This window comes from Haliotis rufescens, unplaced genomic scaffold (assembly GCF_023055435.1).
Source record: "Haliotis rufescens isolate VD_foot unplaced genomic scaffold, xgHalRufe1.0.p SCAF_7, whole genome shotgun sequence".
In the NCBI taxonomy this organism is placed as follows: Eukaryota; Metazoa; Mollusca; class Gastropoda; order Lepetellida; family Haliotidae; genus Haliotis; species Haliotis rufescens.
Window position 1 is genome coordinate 53,549,017 of NW_025964361.1, and position 20,627 is coordinate 53,569,643.

Consider the following 20,627-nt stretch of genomic DNA (forward strand, 5'->3'; position numbering starts at 1 on the left):
ATGTATTAGGACACGCCATCAAGCGAGTCGCCAAGCCGGACCAACCGATCCATTTGGTTGCCTCGTACGAGAAGGTCAGGTTTCTGGGGGAATGAAGACTACATCTGTGTACATTTATGGAGGAAACTACAACAATCTACAGGATGTAATCTCATGTTTCTATTGCCATTTGTCGCTATATGGCTGAAATAATGCTAATGCAACATTAAATTTTAACTCACTCACTCTATTGCCATTATATGGTATCGTTCAAGCTCACTGTATGCTACTATTGCACGACTCTCTGACTGGAAATATCAACTTCCACAAACCTTGTTTCTCCCCTACACTTTATACATGGACATATATGGGATTTATACAGGGACTTGTCATTTATAATAGGGTAGGGGGGCTGGTGAGATTAAGGGGGGTCATGAAAAAATGACACAGCGGAAGTGGGGGGTTGCCAAATTTATATTACAACTATGAGGAGGGGGGTTGGGTGGTGGCATAAAAAAATGACATAATTTTATTTTTTTAAATAAAAAAATTATAAAATTGAACATTATTTAGGGACTGGTCATTTATTATAGGGGGAAAGCATGAAAAAATGTTACATGTATTGAGGGTGGGTGGGGCCATAAAAAAATGTTTAATGAAATGGGGGGTCGACAAAATGTGCTAGTGTTGTGCTAGTGTTGATGTCCGTGTATTTAATTGATGATGACATACTTTTACTCTGAGAAGAAATATTGAAAACATGTTATTATATACTAATTTTCATATTGTGCTCATTGCAAAGAAACATGTCCTGACAACAGTCAAGTGGCAGTTGATTGACAGGGAATCAATATCGCTGAAATAACAGGTCTGTATACAAAATACATGTTGTAAGTTTCAATTCATCATCAAAATTAAATTTCAAGAGACTTGGATACATATTTTAAGCATTAATATTTGAGTACAAGGTGTATCAATGTTAGACCACATTGTTTTAAAATTCTTTGACGAAAATTCATAAAGGGTTATAAATATCACTATTTGGAAGAGAACAAATCATATGCCCACAAGTTATTCATGGAAATAAATCCTACTGGAGCTTTCAATAATACTTGTTTCATTGTTGTCTTCTAGGAGTATTTTTACATTCCATATTTATGTATACTTGCTTGTAGAATCAAATCATTATTTCATAATTTCTCCTAAAATGTAAACAACAGGAAACATTTGACTTGGGTTGAAATAAATACTTATCTCAAGCTTCCGTAGTTATGATCTTGTTTTAAACGTCAATTCAAGAGAGATTTAGAAAAAATATAAAGAAATAGTTATGTGATATAAAGGCTTTTCTGAAAGTTGTCCTCGTGAATTTGACATTACAAACCTATCCTGTCATGATGTACTTTGGCTTACCTACCTTTACCTCATGAAAAGAAAAAGAATTCTAAAAAAAGAAATTAACGCTGTAAGGCCTAAGATATAAATATATTCATGTCTGTATACCCTGTGACATATCCCTGGGAACTAACATCACATGAAATAGACAATATAAAAACATACATGAACCAGATATATTTCAAATATACCGTTAGGAAAATAACATATTGGCTCAACGAATATCATAAGGCAGATACATTTGCATAACCACAAGTCTGAACGCCACTTCTGGAAGTTTGGAACTACTAAGCAATGTAAGGTACCAAAGACCAAACAAATACATCCACTCTCAAATTGACCAGATTTCATGAAACAACAAATGACTTTAGGAAGATATTACCGTCAGATATTGGCAATCCTGGAGGACAAAAGATGCTATAAAGTACCGGTATTATATTTGGTGGACTAAATATTTTACTGAACACAAATATATAGCAACAACTGACATATTCTTTAATGGATTACTATTTTTTCAAAACTGTAATTAATTATTATTGTTAAAAGTATATTTAATGAAGTGTATAATATTTGTGTTTGTATGAGATGAACACTATTGTCAGTTTTTCAGCACATAGTACGTAGCACTATATCAGCACTGTGTAACATTGTGTCCTAGTTTCCACAATGTCCTTCTTCAACTGTAAATTGTTCATTTCCATTATGCAATATTAGTTTAACTATTCAGGGAGAAGGCGACAATAAAAGATGCACTTGTGCCAAATCCCACTGAAAAAATAGGTGAGGTGAAATGGGGTTTAACGTCACGTCCAAGATTATTGCACTTATACAGTGACGTGCATGGATGCATTTTTATGTAATGCTAGCCTACTGAGATACCATGCCGCTGTTTAACATGAATACCCCACTCAGGCACAGTATACTAATTCCGAGCCGACCCGTCCTTGTTTAAGACCCTTAATGCCGAGCGCCAGACAGGGTAACAACAAGTACCATCTTTAAACGTCTTTTGGTATGACACGGCCGGGGATCAAACACCAGACCTTCCGCTCTCCGGGCGGACGCTCTTCCACTAGACCACGGAGGCAGTCTTGTTTAAACTAAACAAACATTTCTGTATTAATATCAAAATAAAATCACACTTCTGTCAAGCCAATTAAATTATGTCAGAAGATGATCATGAACTTAATTCTCTCTGTTGCGTGAGGATGCACGTCTTATGTATCTGAATGTCTACAGAGAGACATACGATGTCTCAGTCTGAATGAGCAGTCACGTTTGATGTCTCAGTCTGAATGAGCAGTCACGTTTGATGTCTCAGTCTGAATGAGCAGTCACGTTTGATGTCTCAGTCTGAATGAGCAGTCACGTTTGATGTCTCAGTCTGAATGAGCAGTCACGTTTGATGTCTCAGTCTGAATGAGCAGTCACGTTTGATGTCTCAGTCTGAATGAGCAGTCACGTTTGATGTCTCAGTCTGAATGAACAGTCACAAGGTTTGGACAAACATAAACAAACACAGAAACTTCTCTTAAAGGGACATCAACTGGTGTAGATTTTACTTGGGGTCTGCTAATAAAATGGTGTAGAGCACAGATGAGGCTTTCCAAACGTGTGTAGATCTCTCTTGGGCCTTCATCTGGTGTAGATGTTCAGTCGTAGTGTAATTAGTAAACATCAATGGTGGAACCTGTTGAAATACATATGTAATAATTGTCAAACTGAACAAAATAATATGGATGGATGGATGGATGGGTGGGTGGATGGGTTTGGGTGGATGGATGGATGGGTGGATGGATGGATGGATGGGTGGGTGGATGGATGCATAGATGGATAGATGGATGGATGGATGGATTTCATTGTAAATATATTTCAGCTTCCCATGTACATTTTATCATTATAATCTCATACTTTTCTGTTAACTGGAATAATAGCTCTTAAGAGCTATTTAGTACATAACCATACTGTGTTTTCAATGTAGAGCTAGGTTACCTACAGATATAACCCGCACTAAATTGAATTTGGAAACGATCACGCAGGATGCGGTTTCAAATGTTAAATTTAGCGTGGTTAAATCTACAGGTAACCTAGCTCTACATTGAAAACACAGTATGTTTATCTCCATTCTACCATGACTAAATACAGGTAAAACACAAACTCTTTGGTGCTGGCAAAAATACTGAGTGAAGTGGCATGGGTTGAGTTCAGTGTTTTATGTGGGTTGTCAATCAGAATTTACAGAATCACTGACAGCAGCATTGACACAAAATATGGCCCTCTATATGCTCAAGACGTTTTTTAACCCAGTAATATTTCACTCTAACCTGTGACAGGCACTGAAAGCATGTAGCATGGCAACTTCATAAGATAGCATGAGGTGGGTTAAATGAAAGAAAGAAATGTATGTAAGTCTTGCAAAGATTTCATTCCATACCGCACGTCACTATTATGATGTCATTATCATGTTATTTTAAAATGCCTACCAACAATGACTGTAAAAGAAGTACTATTCTAAAAATATTAGTTTCTGCAGGGATTCAGTCATCAAATCGGCTGTTTCAATCAGAGCGGGTTTATTGTGATTTGATACCTCTGATTGACCAATCAGAATCAAATATTTATTCATGGTAGAATGTTGTTACCTGTCTTGACTGACATTTAATCAAATTTCTTGTATATTGTATCTTGTATGATATTCACTTTAGAGTGAGTGAGTATGGTTTTACGCCGCTTTTAGCAATATTCCAACAATATCACGGCGGGGGACACCAGAAATGGGCTTCACACATTGTACCCATGTCGGGAATCGAACCCGGGTCTTCGGCATGACGAGCCAACGCTTTAACCACTAGGCTACCCGACCGCCCCTATTCGCTTTAGAATATATCATAATAAACACAATTATCATCCACTCACTTATACCCCACTGCATATCACGCTATTCAAATAGGAGTGGGTAATAGTCAACTTACTCATTGGAAATCAGGATTAACATCTTCAAAGTTTACTTCAATGGCAAAGTTCTCCCTGAATACATGAAAGACTTTCTTTTTGTGAGGATTATCAAGTTCACTTCGGCCCATTCGTAATCTGGAAAGAAACCATTGAATTCATAAGAATGCACTGTCTACTGTAATGTAATGATGGCAATACAGACTATAAGAAGATATTCAAACAAAAGGCCAAGTAAACGACATTAAACATGGATGCTTTCAAGGTGAGGTGAAATGGGGTTTAACATACTTTAAGATTATTATACTTATATAGCAACGTGCATGCACGTGTGTGTGTGTGGCTGCTTGTACTAGTCCGGACTGATGCCGATTTATAGTGCTAGCCCACTGAGATACCATGCCACAGTTTAACATGAATACCCCACTCAGACACAGTATACTGACTCCGAGTCCTTGTTTTAGCCCCTAAGCCGAGCGCCAGACAGGATAACAAGAAGTACCATCTTTTAACGTCTTTTGGTATGACGCGGCTTGGGATCGAACCCCGGACCTTCCGCTCTCCGGGCTGACGCTCATTTTTATGACTATTTTTTATTGTTTGTTTGTAATTTAACACCGCACTCAGCAATATTCCAGCTATTTGACGGCGGTCTTTACCAGACAATCCTGTGATTGACATCACGAGCATCGATCCACGCAATTGGGATACGATGACATGCATCAACCAAGTCAGCAAGTCTGACCACCCAATCCTGTGAGTCACCTCTTACGACAAGCATAGTCGCCATTTACGGAAAGCATGGGTTGCTAAAGACCTATTCTACCGGAGTCTTCACGGGTCTATTTTATTTTACTAATGTCTCTAAAGGTATGATTTAGTGACAGCTTGGAGTGTAAATCCCCTGTATGACTCACTTATGATCTTCAATAAAGGCAGTGTTGAACCAGAAGTAGAACGGGCACTTGTCATAGCCCTTGGGAAGACGCACCTGAAAAGTTACAATTCACAATTTCAAGACTTATTACTTTCACCCAGAACCTTTAATAGTTTATTACAGGTGCAGCAGCATCTCAATAGGCTTCAATGAGAGATATACACCTTTCTCTAAAGCCATGATCAATCACTGACTAGAACAGCCCACACTTGTGATCGGTGTACAAGGCAAGAGGCCGTCATTGTTGCTCACAATATGAATCATTGGTGTGTGGACCTGTTTTGACAGGCTGCTGTCATGTCGCTGAAGTGCAGCATTGAACAACAACAATAAAACTGGCTTATGAAGAACCGGATTAAGAACAACTGGCTCATGAACAACTGGTTTACGAGGAACTGGTTTATAAAGTACTGGCTTATAAACAATTTTTCTTATGAACAACTGGTTTATGAACAACTGGCTTTTAAAGAACTAGATTATGAACAACTGGCTTTTAAAGAACTGGTTTATGAACAACTGGTTTATTAACAACTGGCTTATAAACAACTGGCTTATGAACAACTGGTCCTCAAAGAACTGGCTGATAACAACTGGATTATTAACAACTAGATTATGAACAACTGGCTTTTAAAGAACTGGTTTATGAACAACTGGTTTATGAACAACTGGTTTATGAACAACTGGCTTATGAACAACTGGTTTATGAACAACTGGCTTATGAACAACTGGCTTATAAACAACTGGCTTATGAACAACTGGCTTATGAACAACTGGTTTATGAACAACTGGCTTATGAATAACTGGCTTATGAACAACTGGCTTATGAACAACTGGCTTATGAACAACTGGCTTATGAACAACTGGCTTATGGACAACTGGCTTATGAACAACTGGCTTATGAACAACTGGCTTATGGACAACTGGCTTATGGACAACTGGCTTATGAACAACTGGCCTTTAAAGAACTGGCTTATGAACAACTGGCTTATGAACAACTGGCTTATGAACAACTGGCTTATAAACAACTGTCTTATGAACAAGTGGCCTTTAAAGAACTGGCTTATAAACTAGTTTATGAACAACCGGCTTATGAGCAACTGGCTTTTAAAGAACTGGCTTATGAACAACTGGCTTATAAACAACTGGCTTATGAACAACTGGCTTATAAACAACTGGCTTATGAACAACTGGCTTATGAACAACTGGCTTATGAACAACTGGCTTATGAACAACTGGCTTATGAACAACTGGCTTACATTTGTGGAGTGGAACATGACCTTGATGTCTCCCTCCAGTCGGGGACTGTTCTTCAGGTTAATGACGATGCTGTCGCTGTCCGTGTACTTCATCAGCTGGAAACAGTGTATAAAGACTGGCATCAACAGAAAACCCTGCAAATTTGGATAACATTAATTCCAGTCTGGTTTAACGAATGGCCCACTTAACAAATTAGGGCTGGGACCGGTAACTCGGGTACTCTGGTCGGGTGGGTACGGAGACAGGAGACAGAACTACCCAGACCCATGGTTTATCACGTGACATATTGTTTAATGACAAATATTATCTAGAACTCTATGGTTACACTACAAGTCACTAATGTTCACATTTCTTTCTGACTATGCTCCCATTCCTTCTGACTTTCATAAGTTTGAATAAAGATAAAGCTTTAATCAACTTCAGTGTATGCATGACCATATCCTTGTATACGAGTATCTAAATACATTTTGCCAGGGCTATGGTCAAACTATTCCCACTCGGACATTTTGTACCCATCTCTTGAGACCTACACGTGTACCCAGGTAGGGTTGGGTAATAGGGGTGTGGGTACCCGGGTAGTAAATTTGGACTCGTCCTAGTCCTATAACAAATCATACCGTTCCCATTCTTATTGGGTTTCACTGTATCACCATGTTGCTGGTTTTAGGATAACAAATCACAGTGTTCTGTGTTTTAGGCAATATTAATATTGACATGGAGGGACAATGGTCTGGTTAAGTTATCTGACGTTCAGATGAATAGAGGAAACTGATGAGGTGAAAGCTGAGAGTTACCTGACAGTTGACACCTGTAGCGACAAAACACTCAAAGATGAGCAGCCCATCAGCCCGGATGTCCATGGACAGGTCACTGCCATCTCCATCACCCACACCTGGTCAATAACAGACACCTGATATAGGATGATAACACCTGGTGGAGGGGGATAACACAAGAAAACACCTGATACAAGAAGGATAATACTCAATACAACACCAGATATAGGACGATAACACCTGATGGAGGGGGATAACACAAGATAACACCCGATACAAGGAGGAGAATACTCAATAACACCTGATATAGAAGGATAACACCTGATGGAGGGGGATAACACAAGATAACACCTGATATAGAAGGATAACACCTGATGGAGGGGGATAACACAAGATAACACCCGATACAAGGAGGAGAATACTCAATAACACCTGATATAGAAGGATAACACCTGATGGAGGGAGATAACACAAGATAACACCTGATATAGAAGGATAACACCTGATGGAGGGGGATAACACAAGATAACAACTGATACAAGGAGGAGAATACTCAATAACACCTGATATAGAAGGATAACACCTGATGGAGGGGGATAACACAAGATAACACCTGATACAAGGAGGAGAATACTCAATAACACCTGATATAGAAGGATAACACCTGATGGAGGGGGATAACACAAGAAAACACCTGATACAAGAAGGATAATACTCAATACAACACCTGATATAGAAGGATAACACCTGATGGAGGGGGATAACACAAGATAACACCCGATACAAGGAGGAGAATACTCAATAACACCTGATATAGAAGGATAACACCTGATGGAGGGAGATAACACAAGATAACACCTGATATAGAAGGATAACACCTGATGGAGGGGGATAACACAAGATAACAACTGATACAAGGAGGAGAATACTCAATAACACCTGATATAGAAGGATAACACCTGATGGAGGGGGATAACACAAGATAACACCTGATACAAGGAGGAGAATACTCAATAACACCTGATATAGAAGGATAACACCTGATGGAGGGGGATAACACAAGAAAACACCTGATACAAGAAGGATAATACTCAATACAACACCAGATATAGGACGATAACACCTGATGGAGGGGGATAACACAAGATAACACCTGATACAAGGAGGAGAATACTCAATAACACCTGATATAGAAGGATAACACCTGATGGAGGGGGATAACACAAGATAACACCTGATACAAGGAGGAGAATACTCAATAACACCTGATATAGAAGGATAACACCTGATGGAGGGGGATAACACAAGAAAACACCTGATACAAGAAGGATAATACTCAATACAACACCAGATATAGGACGATAACACCTGATGGAGGGGGATAACACAAGATAACACCTGATACAAGGAGGAGAATACTCAATAACACCTGATATAGAAGGATAACACCTGATGGAGGGGGATAACACAAGAAAACACCTGATACAAGAAGGATAATACTCAATACAACACCAGATATAGGACGATAACACCTGATGGAGGGGGATAACACAAGATAACACCCGATACAAGGAGGAGAATACTCAATAACACCTGATATAGAAGGATAACACCTGATGGAGGGGGATAACACAAGAAAACACCTGATACAAGAAGGATAATACTCAATAACACCTGATATAGAAGGATAACACCTGATGGAGGGGATAACACAAGATAACACCTGATATAGAAGGATAACACCTGATGGAGGGGGATAACACAAGATAACACCCGATACAAGGAGGAGAATACTCAATAACACCTGATATAGAAGGATAACACCTGATGGAGGGGGATAACACAAGATAACACCTGATACAAGGAGGAGAATACTCAATAACACCTGATATAGAAGGATAACACCTGATGGAGGGGATAACACAAGATAACACCTGATATAGAAGGATAACACCTGATGGAGGGGGATAACACAAGATAACACCTGATATAGAAGGATAACACCTGGTGGAGGGGGATAACACAAGATAACACCTGATATAGAAGGATAACACCTGATGGAGGGGGATAACACAAGATAACACCCGATACAAGGAGGAGAATACTCAATAACACCTGATATAGAAGGATAACACCTGATGGAGGGGGATAACACAAGATAACACCTGATACAAGGAGGAGAATACTCAATAACACCTGATATAGAAGGATAACACCTGATGGAGGGGATAACACAAGATAACACCTGATATAGAAGGATAACACCTGATGGAGGGGGATAACACAAGATAACACCTGATATAGAAGGATAACACCTGGTGGAGGGGGATAACACAAGATAACACCTGATATAGAAGGATAACACCTGATGGAGGGGGATAACACAAGATAACACCTGATATAGAAGGATAACACCTGATGGAGGGGGATAACACAAGATAACAACTGATACAAGGAGGAGAATACTCAATAACACCTGATATAGAAGGATAACACCTGATATAGGAGGATAATACTTGATAACTCTAGATATAGGAGGATACTACTTGATAACTCCAGATATAGGAGGATAATACTTGATAACTCCAGATATAGGAGGATAATACTTGATAACTCCAGATATAGGAGGATAACAATGATATAGGATAACACCAGATAACAACTGATATAGGAGGATACAAAAGGTTGACACCTGATGTAGCAGGATAACAGTAGATAACAACTGATATAGTATGATAATGGATCACAACTTAAATAGGAGGATAACAGTAGATAACAACTGATATAGTATGATAATGGATCACAACTTAAATAGGAGGATAACAGTAGATAACAACTGATATAGTATGATAATGGATCACAACTTAAATAGGAGGATAACAGTAGATAACAACTGATATAGTATAATAATGGATCACAACTTAAATAGGAGGATAACAGTAGATCACAACTGATATACTAAGATAACAATGGATAACACCTGCTCATATAGGTGATAATGGATAATATCTGGTAATTTGTGATAACAATCAATCACACTTGAAGAATAATGCAGTATGGATACCACCTGGAGGAATGGATAACACTGTTATAGGAAGTCTGACATAGGATCATAACAATGGATAGCATTTGATGCAGTATACATGACACCTGATATAAGATAACATATATGATGGCATGTATAACACTTGATATGTATTGATTCTGACTTTAAATGGGTTACATTAATTGGAGTGATAACACCTGATGCAGGATAACACCAGTGACTACCAGATCTGGACAAGTCAGAAATCACTGACAAGACTTTACCTCGGATTGCTTCTATTTTGAGGGATGTGATTTTCATATATTTCTTTGGAGGTAGTTGTCGGTTGTCATTCTTTATCTTCTCATAGTACCCAACATAGCGACTCTGGAGGTAGAAATAGTTTCAATGATGAACTTCAGTGTGTGTCAGGTTATCATGAACAACTTCAGTGTGTCTCATGTTATCATGAACTTCAGTATGTCTCATGTTATCTAACCACTTCAGTGTGTATAAGGTCATCATGAACAACTTCAGTGTGTCGCATGTTATCATGAACAGCTTTAGTGTAAATCAGATTATCATGAACAACTTCAGTGTAAATCAGATTATCATGAACAACTACAGTGTGTCTCATGTTATCATGAACTTCAGTATGTCTCATGTTATCTAACCACTTCAGTGTGTATAAGGTCATCATGAACAACTTCAGTGTGTCGCATGTTATCATGAACAGCTTTAGTGTAAATCAGATTATCATGAACAACTTCAGTGTGTCTCATGTTATCATGAACAACTTTAGTGTAAATCAGATTATCATGAATAACTTCAGTGTGTCGCATGTTATCATGAACTTCAGCATGTCTCATGTTATCATGAACAACTTCAGTGTGTCTCATGTTATCATGAACAACTTCAGTGTAAATCAGATTATCAGGAACAACTTCAGTGTAAATCAGGTTATCATGAACAACTTCAGTGTGCCTCATGTTATCATGAACTTCAGTGTGTATAAGGTCATCATGAACAACTTCAGTGTGTCTCATGTTATCTAACCACTTCAGTGTGTATAAGGTCATCATGAACAACTTCAGTGTGTCTCATGTTATCATGAACAGCTTTAGTGTAAATCAGATTATCATGAACAACTTCAGTGTATCTCATGTTATCATGAACAACTTTAGTGTAAATCAGATTATCATGAAAAACTTCAGTGTGTCGCATGTTATCATGAACAACTTTAGTGTAAATCAGATTATGATGAACAACTTCAGTGTGTCGCATGTTATCATGAACAACTTTAGTGTAAATCAGATTATCAGGAACAACTTCAGTGTAAATCAGATTATCAGGAACAACTTCAGTGTAAATCAGATTATCATGAACAACTTCAGTGTAAATCAGGTTATCATGAACTTCAGTATGTCTCATGTTATCTAACCACTTCAGTGTGTATAAGGTCATCATGAACAACTTAAGTGTGTCGCATGTTATCATGAACAGCTTTAGTGTAAATCAGATTATCATGAACAACTTCAGTGTGTCTCATGTTATCATGAACAACTTTAGTGTAAATCAGATTATCATGAACAACTTCAGTGTGTCGCATGTTATCATGAACAACTTTAGTGTAAATCAGATTATGATGAACAACTTCAGTGTGTCGCATGTTATCATGAACAACTTTAGTGTAAATCAGATTATCATGAACAACTTCAGTGTGTTGCATGTTATCATGAACAACTTTAGTGTAAATCAGATTATCATGAACAACTTCAGTGTGTTGCATGTTATCATGAACAACTTCAGTGTGTATAAGGTCATCATGAACAACTTCAGTGTAAATCAGATTATCAGGAACAACTTCAGTGTAAATCAGATTATCATGAACAACTACAGTGTAAATCAGATTATCATGAACAACTTCAGTGTATTAAATCAGATTATCATAAACAACTTCAGTGTTTCTCCTGTTATCTTAAGCCAGTACAAAATTCACAATTCTAGGAAAAGTATCAGACAAATTTGTGGACAAACATTTAATCGTTCAGCTCTATTTCCTTTTCCAAATTAAGTCTGCAATAATCAATAAGTTTATGTCACCTGACTCGGGGTCTCCACGCCCTGGAAGGCCTTCCCCACACTCAGGTCCGTCCGGCGATCACCGAAGTAGTTGAGACTCTCCTGCAGCACAACAAGACAGAAACTAGTGGCTGGACTTACCCATCATGTACCCTGACAACCCATCAACTACCCTGACAACCCATCATCTACCCTGACAACACATCATCTACCCTGACAACCCATCATCTACCCTGACAACACATCATTAAACCTGACAACCAATCATCTACCCTGACAACCCATCATCTACCCTGACAACCCATCATCTACCCTGACAACACATCATTAAACCTGACAACCCATCATCTACCCTGACAACCCATCATCTACCCTGACAACACATCATCTACCCTGACAACCCATCATCTACCCTGACAACCCATCATCTACCCTGACAACACATCATCTACCCTGACAACCCATCATTTAACCTGACAATCTATCATCTACCCTGACAACACATCAACTACCCTGACAACACACCATCTACCCTGACAACACATCATCTACCCTGACAACCCATCAACTACCCTGACAACACATCAACTACCCTGACAACACACCATCTACCCTGACAACACATCATCTACCCTGACAACACACCATCTACCCTGACAACCCATCATCTACCCTGACAACACACCATCTACCCTGACAACACATCATCTACCCTGACAATACACCATCTACCCTGACAACACATCATCTACCCTGACAACACACCATCTACCCTGACAACCCATCATCTACCCTGACAACCCATCATCTACCCTGACAATCTATCATCTACCCTGACAACCCATCATCTTTCCTGAAAACCCATCATTTACCCTGACAATCTATCATCTACCCTGACAACCCATCATCTACCCTGACAACCCATCATCTACCCTTACAACCCATCATCTACCCTGACAACCCATCATCTACCCTGACAACCCATCATCTACCCTGACAACCCATCATCTACCCTGACAACCCATCATCTACCCTGACAACCCATCATCTACCCTGACATTCTGTCATCTACCCTGACAACCCATCATCTACCCTGACAACCCATCATCTACCCTGACAACCAATCATCTACCCTGACAACCCATCATCTACCCTGACAACCCATCATCTACCCTGACAACACATCAACTACCCTGACAACACACCATCTACCCTGACAACACATCATCTACCCTGACAACCCATCATCTACCCTGACAACCCATCATCTACCCTGACAATGCATCATCTACCCTGACAACACATCAACTACCCTGACAACGCACCATCCACCCTGACAATCTGTCATCTACCCTGACAACACACCATCTACCCTGACAATACATCATCTACCCTGAAAATCTATCATCTACCCTGACAACCCATCATCTACCCTGACAACCCATCATCTACCCTGACAATCTATCATCTACCCTGACAACACATCAACTACCCTGACAACACACCATCTACCCTGACAACACATCATCTACCCTGACAACCCATCAACTACCCTGACAACACATCAACTACCCTGACAACACACCATCTACCCTGACAACACATCATCTACCCTGACAACACACCATCTACCCTGACAACCCATCATCTACCCTGACAACCCATCATTTAACCTGACAATCTATCATCTACCCTGAAAACCCATCATTTAACCTGACAACCCATCATCTACCCTGACAACCCATCATTTACCCTGAGAACCCATCATCTACCCTGACAACCCATCATCTACCCTGACAACCCATCATCTACCCATCACCTACCCTGTCAACCCATCATCTACCCTGACAACCCATCATCTACCCTGACAACGCATCATCTACCCTGACAACGCATCATCTACCCTGACAACCCATCATCTACCCATCACCTACCCTGTCAACCCATCACCTACCCTGTCAACCCATCATCTACCCTGACAACCCATCATCTACCCTGACAACCCATCATCTACCCTGACAACGCATCATCTACCCTGACAACCCATCATCTACCCATCACCTACCCTGTCAACCCATCACCTACCCTGTCAACCCATCATCTACCCTGACAACCCATCATCTACCCTGACAACCCATCATCTACCCTGACAACCCATCATCTACCCATCACCTACCCTGTCAACCCATCATCTACCCTGACAACCCATCATCTACCCTGACAACCCATCATCTACCCTGACAACCCATCATCTACCCTGACAACCCATCATCTACCCTGTCAACCCATCATCTATCCTGACAACCCATCATCTACCCTGACAACCCATCATCTACCCTGACAACCCATCATCTACCCTGACAACCCATCATCTTCATCCCACAGCATGGTGGAGAATCAAGGGAGACAACTCTAGCACACCTACTGCTATACATGGTCATAATCAGTACTTGCTATAACGGTGGTGATGCGGCCATCAGTCAAAGGATGTCATTATATAGCAACAGAAAAGTAAAATAGTTTAATTTTATCAGGACAAACATGACTTAAAATTCCCCATTTATTTCAGATGGGGATTTACATTCGGATTCTGATGAAGCCAATGGCGCCAGACACCACAGGAAGTGAGTGAGTTTGTTTTTCAATGGTTTTGACTATTTTTTGCCATATTCTAACAACAATACTTTAAAAGGTATTTAGAAGTGATACACGTAAGGGAGAGAATTTATGGATGTCAAATTCTTTATTATGAGGAACACATGTGGATGATGAAGGAGTAAGTATATGCTTTGAAATGTTGTGTTCCTCATAATAAAGAAGTTGACATCCATAACTCACCTCCCTTATAATACAACAGGGGACCGAGGACTGGACTGGACCAAGTTGGGAGTCAAACCTGGGGACAGGTGAACACTTTAACCACAAGGCCACCCACCACCACCCACAGACAGAATCAGTCTTGTCTTACCGATATCATTAATGCATAACCCATATTCAGTCTATATTCACATAACTATGACGTTCGTATCAGTCTCTATGACTATGACTTCTATTCAAGAGATAAACGATGAGTGGGAGTTGTTTATCGTACAATATAACACTGCAGGGAGAATAAACCATGAGGGGCGATAAACAACAACCACGGGTCTTTTGTTTCTTATATGAGATATCAACATTATGTACCGCCTGGTAAAGATGATGAAAATGTACAAACTACAAAATAAATATTTACCAAAATTTTCATAATTATGACTCCATGAATAGAATCCGACCTTGGCATGTCAGACAAGTCCATTTTATTAACAGGTGAAGTTTGGTATTTCCCGCATATTCTCACAATGTTTTATCATGAAATAAACCATGCTTTGTTCTTCATTGTTCTTTGTGATATATCGCGTAGCTATCTTATATATGGTCTTATACAAGCACAAAGTCATCTGTTATCCAACGTCATTTTACATATTTGCTGTCTTACCTCTGCCTCTTCAAACAAGCCACAGTCAATCAGCCATGTACAAATCATCGTCCCAGTCCGACCCTTGCCCCCCTTGCAATGAATTGCGATGACGTTGCGACTATCAGATGCCATCCATTCACGAACGTCATCAGCAAATTTCAACATATCACTGAAAAGCAACTAAAATAATTTCTCAGTCTGTTCTATAAACTGAATATTTGGTCATTTATCAATGGTTGATTATTCAAAAAGAAATTAAAACATATAAATGTCATCATCATAATGTTTGGCTTTGTATAAGAGATCACAAAGATGATTGATGACAAGGGAGTTATCTCCCTTACACTGTGTACCTTCATGTTCAATCAAGGAGCATAATTTATGTATTTATTGTTTAAGATAATTATTCATTATTCTTACGAAAGTTTTGGCACATTGTGATCGTCGATGAAAACACGCCGCACATTGTTATAAAATAACGTCTCATCATAGTCTCGCTCACCTGAAGAAATCAAAGACAGGATTACAAACATGGTGATGGCAGTTTGCATAATACACAACATATTATTCCCTGTTGAACAACTAAGGTAATGGCTGATGAACAACTGGTGGGATGGGAAGCACATTTCTACATTTAAATAACTCTGGTATCTCTTTGAAATTTCAGTTTGTACTTATAATGTAATGAGTGAGTTGGGTTTAACGTCGCTTTAAACAGTATTCCAGTTATATCGCGGCGTGTCAGCCTGATGTGGGAGGAAAGGCCCAAGTGATGCAGGTGTCAGACGTTTACCACTTTGGTGAAACCCACGAGTATGGGTATGGTGCTGACAAGCCTATTAAAACATAATTATGTTGAACCAGGATTTGAACCCACAATCATAGGTTTCTGGCATGCCCAAGGGACGCAACTCTGCACAGGAAATCACGGCACCTTAGGCAACTGGGCCACCAGTGGCCCCACTTATAAGGTAGAATGTAATCGCTATTTGTACTTGAGAACAAGGCTTTGTCAGTCAGTCAGACTCAGTTAGTCAAACAAGGTTATAGTCAGATATGGTTACAGTTAGACAAGGTTACAGTCAGACACAGTCACAAAATGTCACAGTCACTAAATGTCACAGTCAGACACAATAGCAGTCAAGCACAATTTAGCAGTGAGACAATGTCACAATCAGACAATGTCACACTTACACAATGTCAGTCAGACACAATAGCAGTGAGACAATGTCACAGTCAGACAATGCCACTGTCAGACAATGTCACAGACACAATAGCAGTCAGACAATGTCACAGTCAGACAATGTCACAATCAGACAATGCCACTGTCAGACAATGTCACAGTCAGACACAATAGCAGTCAGACAATGTCAGTCAGTCAATGTCACAGTCTGTCACAGTCAGACAATGACAGAGTTAGTCATGGTCAGACAATGCCACAGTCAGTCACAGTCAGACAATGTCACAGTCAGACAATGTCACAGTCATTCACAGTCAGACAATGTCACAATCATTCACAGTCAGACAATGTCACAGTCGGATAATGTCACAATCTGTCACAGTCAGAAAATGTCACAATCAGTCACAGTCAGACAATGTCACAGTCAGACAATGTCACAATCTGTCACAATCAGAAAATGTCACAATCAGTCACACTCACACAATGGCACATTCAGACAATAGCAGTCAGACAATGTCACAGTCAAACAATATCACAGTCAGTCACAGTCAGACAATGTCACAGTCAGACAATGTCACAGTCAGTCACAGTCTGACAATGTCACAATCAGTCACAGTCAGACAATGTCACACACACACACAATGTCACAGTCAGACACAATAGCAATCAGACAATGAAACAATCAGTCACACGCACACAATCAGTCACAGTCGGACACAATAGCAGTCACACAATGTCACACACACACAATGTCACAGTTAGGCACAATAGCAGTCAGACAATGTCATATGCACACAATGTCACAGTCAGAAACAATAGCAGTCAGACAATGTCACACACACACAATGTCACAGTCATAAACAATAGCAGTCAGACAATGTCATATGCACACAATGTCACAGTTAGACACAATAGCAGTCAGATATAGTCACACACAATGTTACAGTCAGAAACAATAGCAGTCAGACAATGTCACAGTCGGACACAATGTCACAGACGGACACAACAACAGTCAGACAATGTCACACACACAATGTCACAGTCGGACACAACAACAGTCAGACAATGTCACACACACAATGTCACAGTCAGACACAACAACAGTCAGACAAAGACAGTCAAAACATTTGCAGTTACGGTTACCATCATGGGAACACCAGCAGACAAAGCAGACAGACAAAGGACAGAAGGCCACTACAGTGCCTGGCAATACTCACTGCATAAATTATAGATTCTGTAATGTCCTGAATGCTTTGTGTTGAAAAACCTGGCAACTTCCTGAAACAAATAATCGTAATGCTCATTCTGAAGATACTCTTCTCTTCCTCTCGTGATGGTCGTCACCAAGCATGAACAGAATAATGCAGTGCGGCCATGTATATTGTGTGTTTGATGTGTCTCTTGTTGTATGCAGACTAAAAAAGTTTAAATGAATTGCCACAAAATTGCATTGTCATTTCAGTGAGGTTCTAAAACAGTAACCAGTTTTACTACACTTGGTGTTGTGATGGTAGGTGAGTGAGTGAGATGGTTTTAACGCCCCTTTGAACAGTATTCCAGTTATATCCCGATGTGTGAGCTAAAAGGGGTAGGAAATCCCGAAAAGATGCAGGTCTTAGACGTTTACCACTTTGGTAAAAACCAGCGAGCATGGGTATGGTGCTGACAAACATAGAAACATAATCAAGGCAAACTGGGATTCAAACCCACAATCATAGGTTTCTAGCCCGCCCAAGGGATGCAACTCTGCACAACAAATTGCAGAGCCTGAGACGACTGGGCCATTCCTGCCCCCTCGGTAGTACGTGACTTGCATCCATCACACTTGATACTTACCCTGATTGGATTTCTGTAGAACGCCATCATTCCTTTGGAGGGGAAGGACATGGCGATTACCCTCTCTGAAAATGTAGTTCAGAAAACTCAGTGGTTGATAGTGTGAGCACCAATAAACAGTCAGTTAGCTGTAACTGCAGTCTGCAGATTGGGATCAGTTCTGTAAACTAGTGGTTGATAGTGTGAACACCAATGAACAGTCAGTTAGCTGTCACTGCAGTCTGCAGATTTTGAGATCAGTTCTGTAAACTAGTGGTTGACAGTGCAAGCACCAATAAACAGTCAGTTAGCTGTCTCTGCAGTCTGCAGATTGGGATCAGTTCTGTAAACTAGTGGTTGACAGTGTGAGCACCAATAAACAGGCAGTTAGCTGTCACTGCAGTCTGAAGAGTGGGGTCAGGTCTGGTGCAGACAAACTAGTGGTTGATAGTGTGAGCACCCCTTCTATAAACATCCTCCTCAGGATGATCTCAGTTCAGTAAACTTAGAGAACAAGAGCTCAACCTTTTCAACTATTTTTGTTGTGTCAAATATATAAAATGAATTACCCATCTTATACACTTTCCTCATCTGCAGCGACTTGCATCAATGGTATTTTTACCTGTAATATAGCAAAGGTCAAGGTCAAAACCATCCTTCTGGTATCGTCGCTTGTTTTGTGATACCACATGACGTGTTGCCCTAGTAACTTGTCGATGTTGCACGACCATGAAATAGATTATCCTCGCAATTCGAATGATTCGGAAAACTCGACCAATCACCACGAGTCTGAAATTCCAAAATTTTAGTTTAGTTCATGAGAAAAAAATAGACACCTATACAAAACAGCAACAACAAACAGAGGAATAAATAGCAATAATAAATTGACTAATAAACAGCAATAATAAACAGAGTAATAAACAGTAATAATAAACAGAGGAATGAACAGCAATAATAAACAGAGGAATGAACAGCAATAATAAACAGAGGAATAAACAGCAATAATAAACAGAGTGTTAACGGCAACATTGGTTAAACAGTCACTTTTCAGAATGGATTTTGGATATGCTTGGATGTCGGTGATATTATGTCCTTTGAAAATTACTTAAAATCAAGATAAGAGATATTTCCTGTCAAGAATGGCAAGCAACAAAAAAGTTTAGCTCGAGATATAAAAACTACTCATATCACAAAAAGTATTTAAGACATGAAAATTACATGTTTAAAACCTGAAAAAATCTTTGCAAAGAAGACAGAATAACAGAATTGTAATTTAAATATGATTGAAGATGAATTTCATGTCATGTCAAAATATCCATTACATAATAAGATGAGAAAAGATCCCATATTTTATATTGTCATATTTCACTGGAAGGTTGCCATGGAAACCATTCATTATACAAGTGGCCTCAGTTTTCTCCAAGCTCATATGTGACAAGTATCCGATTACTCACTTTGCATAGTCCACATGGTTGGATTCTGTGCAGGACTGGTCGGACTCGATCCCAATGAAGACCATGTCAATGATGAATGACACGAACACAATAACCATATCTAGCACGTCCCACACATTGTAAAAGAATTCCTTCCTGAAACACAAGATTAAGATTGAGACATTAAGATCTGCCAACACAGTGAGATTTGGTTTAGGACTGTATCATCTTTTGATCGCACGCACACACGTACGCTTATTTCATTCACCCCCCATCCCCACACCCCACACCCTAACCCCCCTACCCCACCCCACCCCACCCCCCTGTCCCTATACTTAATGA

General features: G+C 39.7%; 1 protein-coding gene across 3 annotated transcripts in view; it reads right to left on the reverse strand.

Annotated features, from left to right (window-relative positions):
- Window positions 1-2,387: 2,387 nt before the first annotated feature.
- The window catches only part of LOC124133683 (phosphatidylinositol 3,4,5-trisphosphate 3-phosphatase TPTE2-like), an 89,474-nt gene continuing 71,234 nt past the window's right edge, over window positions 2,388-20,627 (reverse strand). For all 3 annotated transcript variants that reach the window (XM_048387283.1, XM_048387284.1, XM_048387285.1), the window contains 13 exons: window positions 20,307-20,441; window positions 19,475-19,641; window positions 18,874-18,938; window positions 18,255-18,315; window positions 16,278-16,359; window positions 15,876-16,026; window positions 12,422-12,502; window positions 10,603-10,705; window positions 7,315-7,412; window positions 6,520-6,615; window positions 5,244-5,317; window positions 4,347-4,464; window positions 2,388-3,064 (listed from right to left, as the gene is read on the reverse strand). In XM_048387283.1, coding sequence (XP_048243240.1) covers window positions 4,347-4,464; window positions 5,244-5,317; window positions 6,520-6,615; window positions 7,315-7,412; window positions 10,603-10,705; window positions 12,422-12,502; window positions 15,876-16,026; window positions 16,278-16,359; window positions 18,255-18,315; window positions 18,874-18,938; window positions 19,475-19,641; window positions 20,307-20,441 — 1,231 coding nt within the window. In that variant the 3' untranslated portion in view covers window positions 2,388-3,064. The remainder of the gene's footprint in view (window positions 3,065-4,346; window positions 4,465-5,243; window positions 5,318-6,519; window positions 6,616-7,314; window positions 7,413-10,602; window positions 10,706-12,421; window positions 12,503-15,875; window positions 16,027-16,277; window positions 16,360-18,254; window positions 18,316-18,873; window positions 18,939-19,474; window positions 19,642-20,306; window positions 20,442-20,627) is intronic.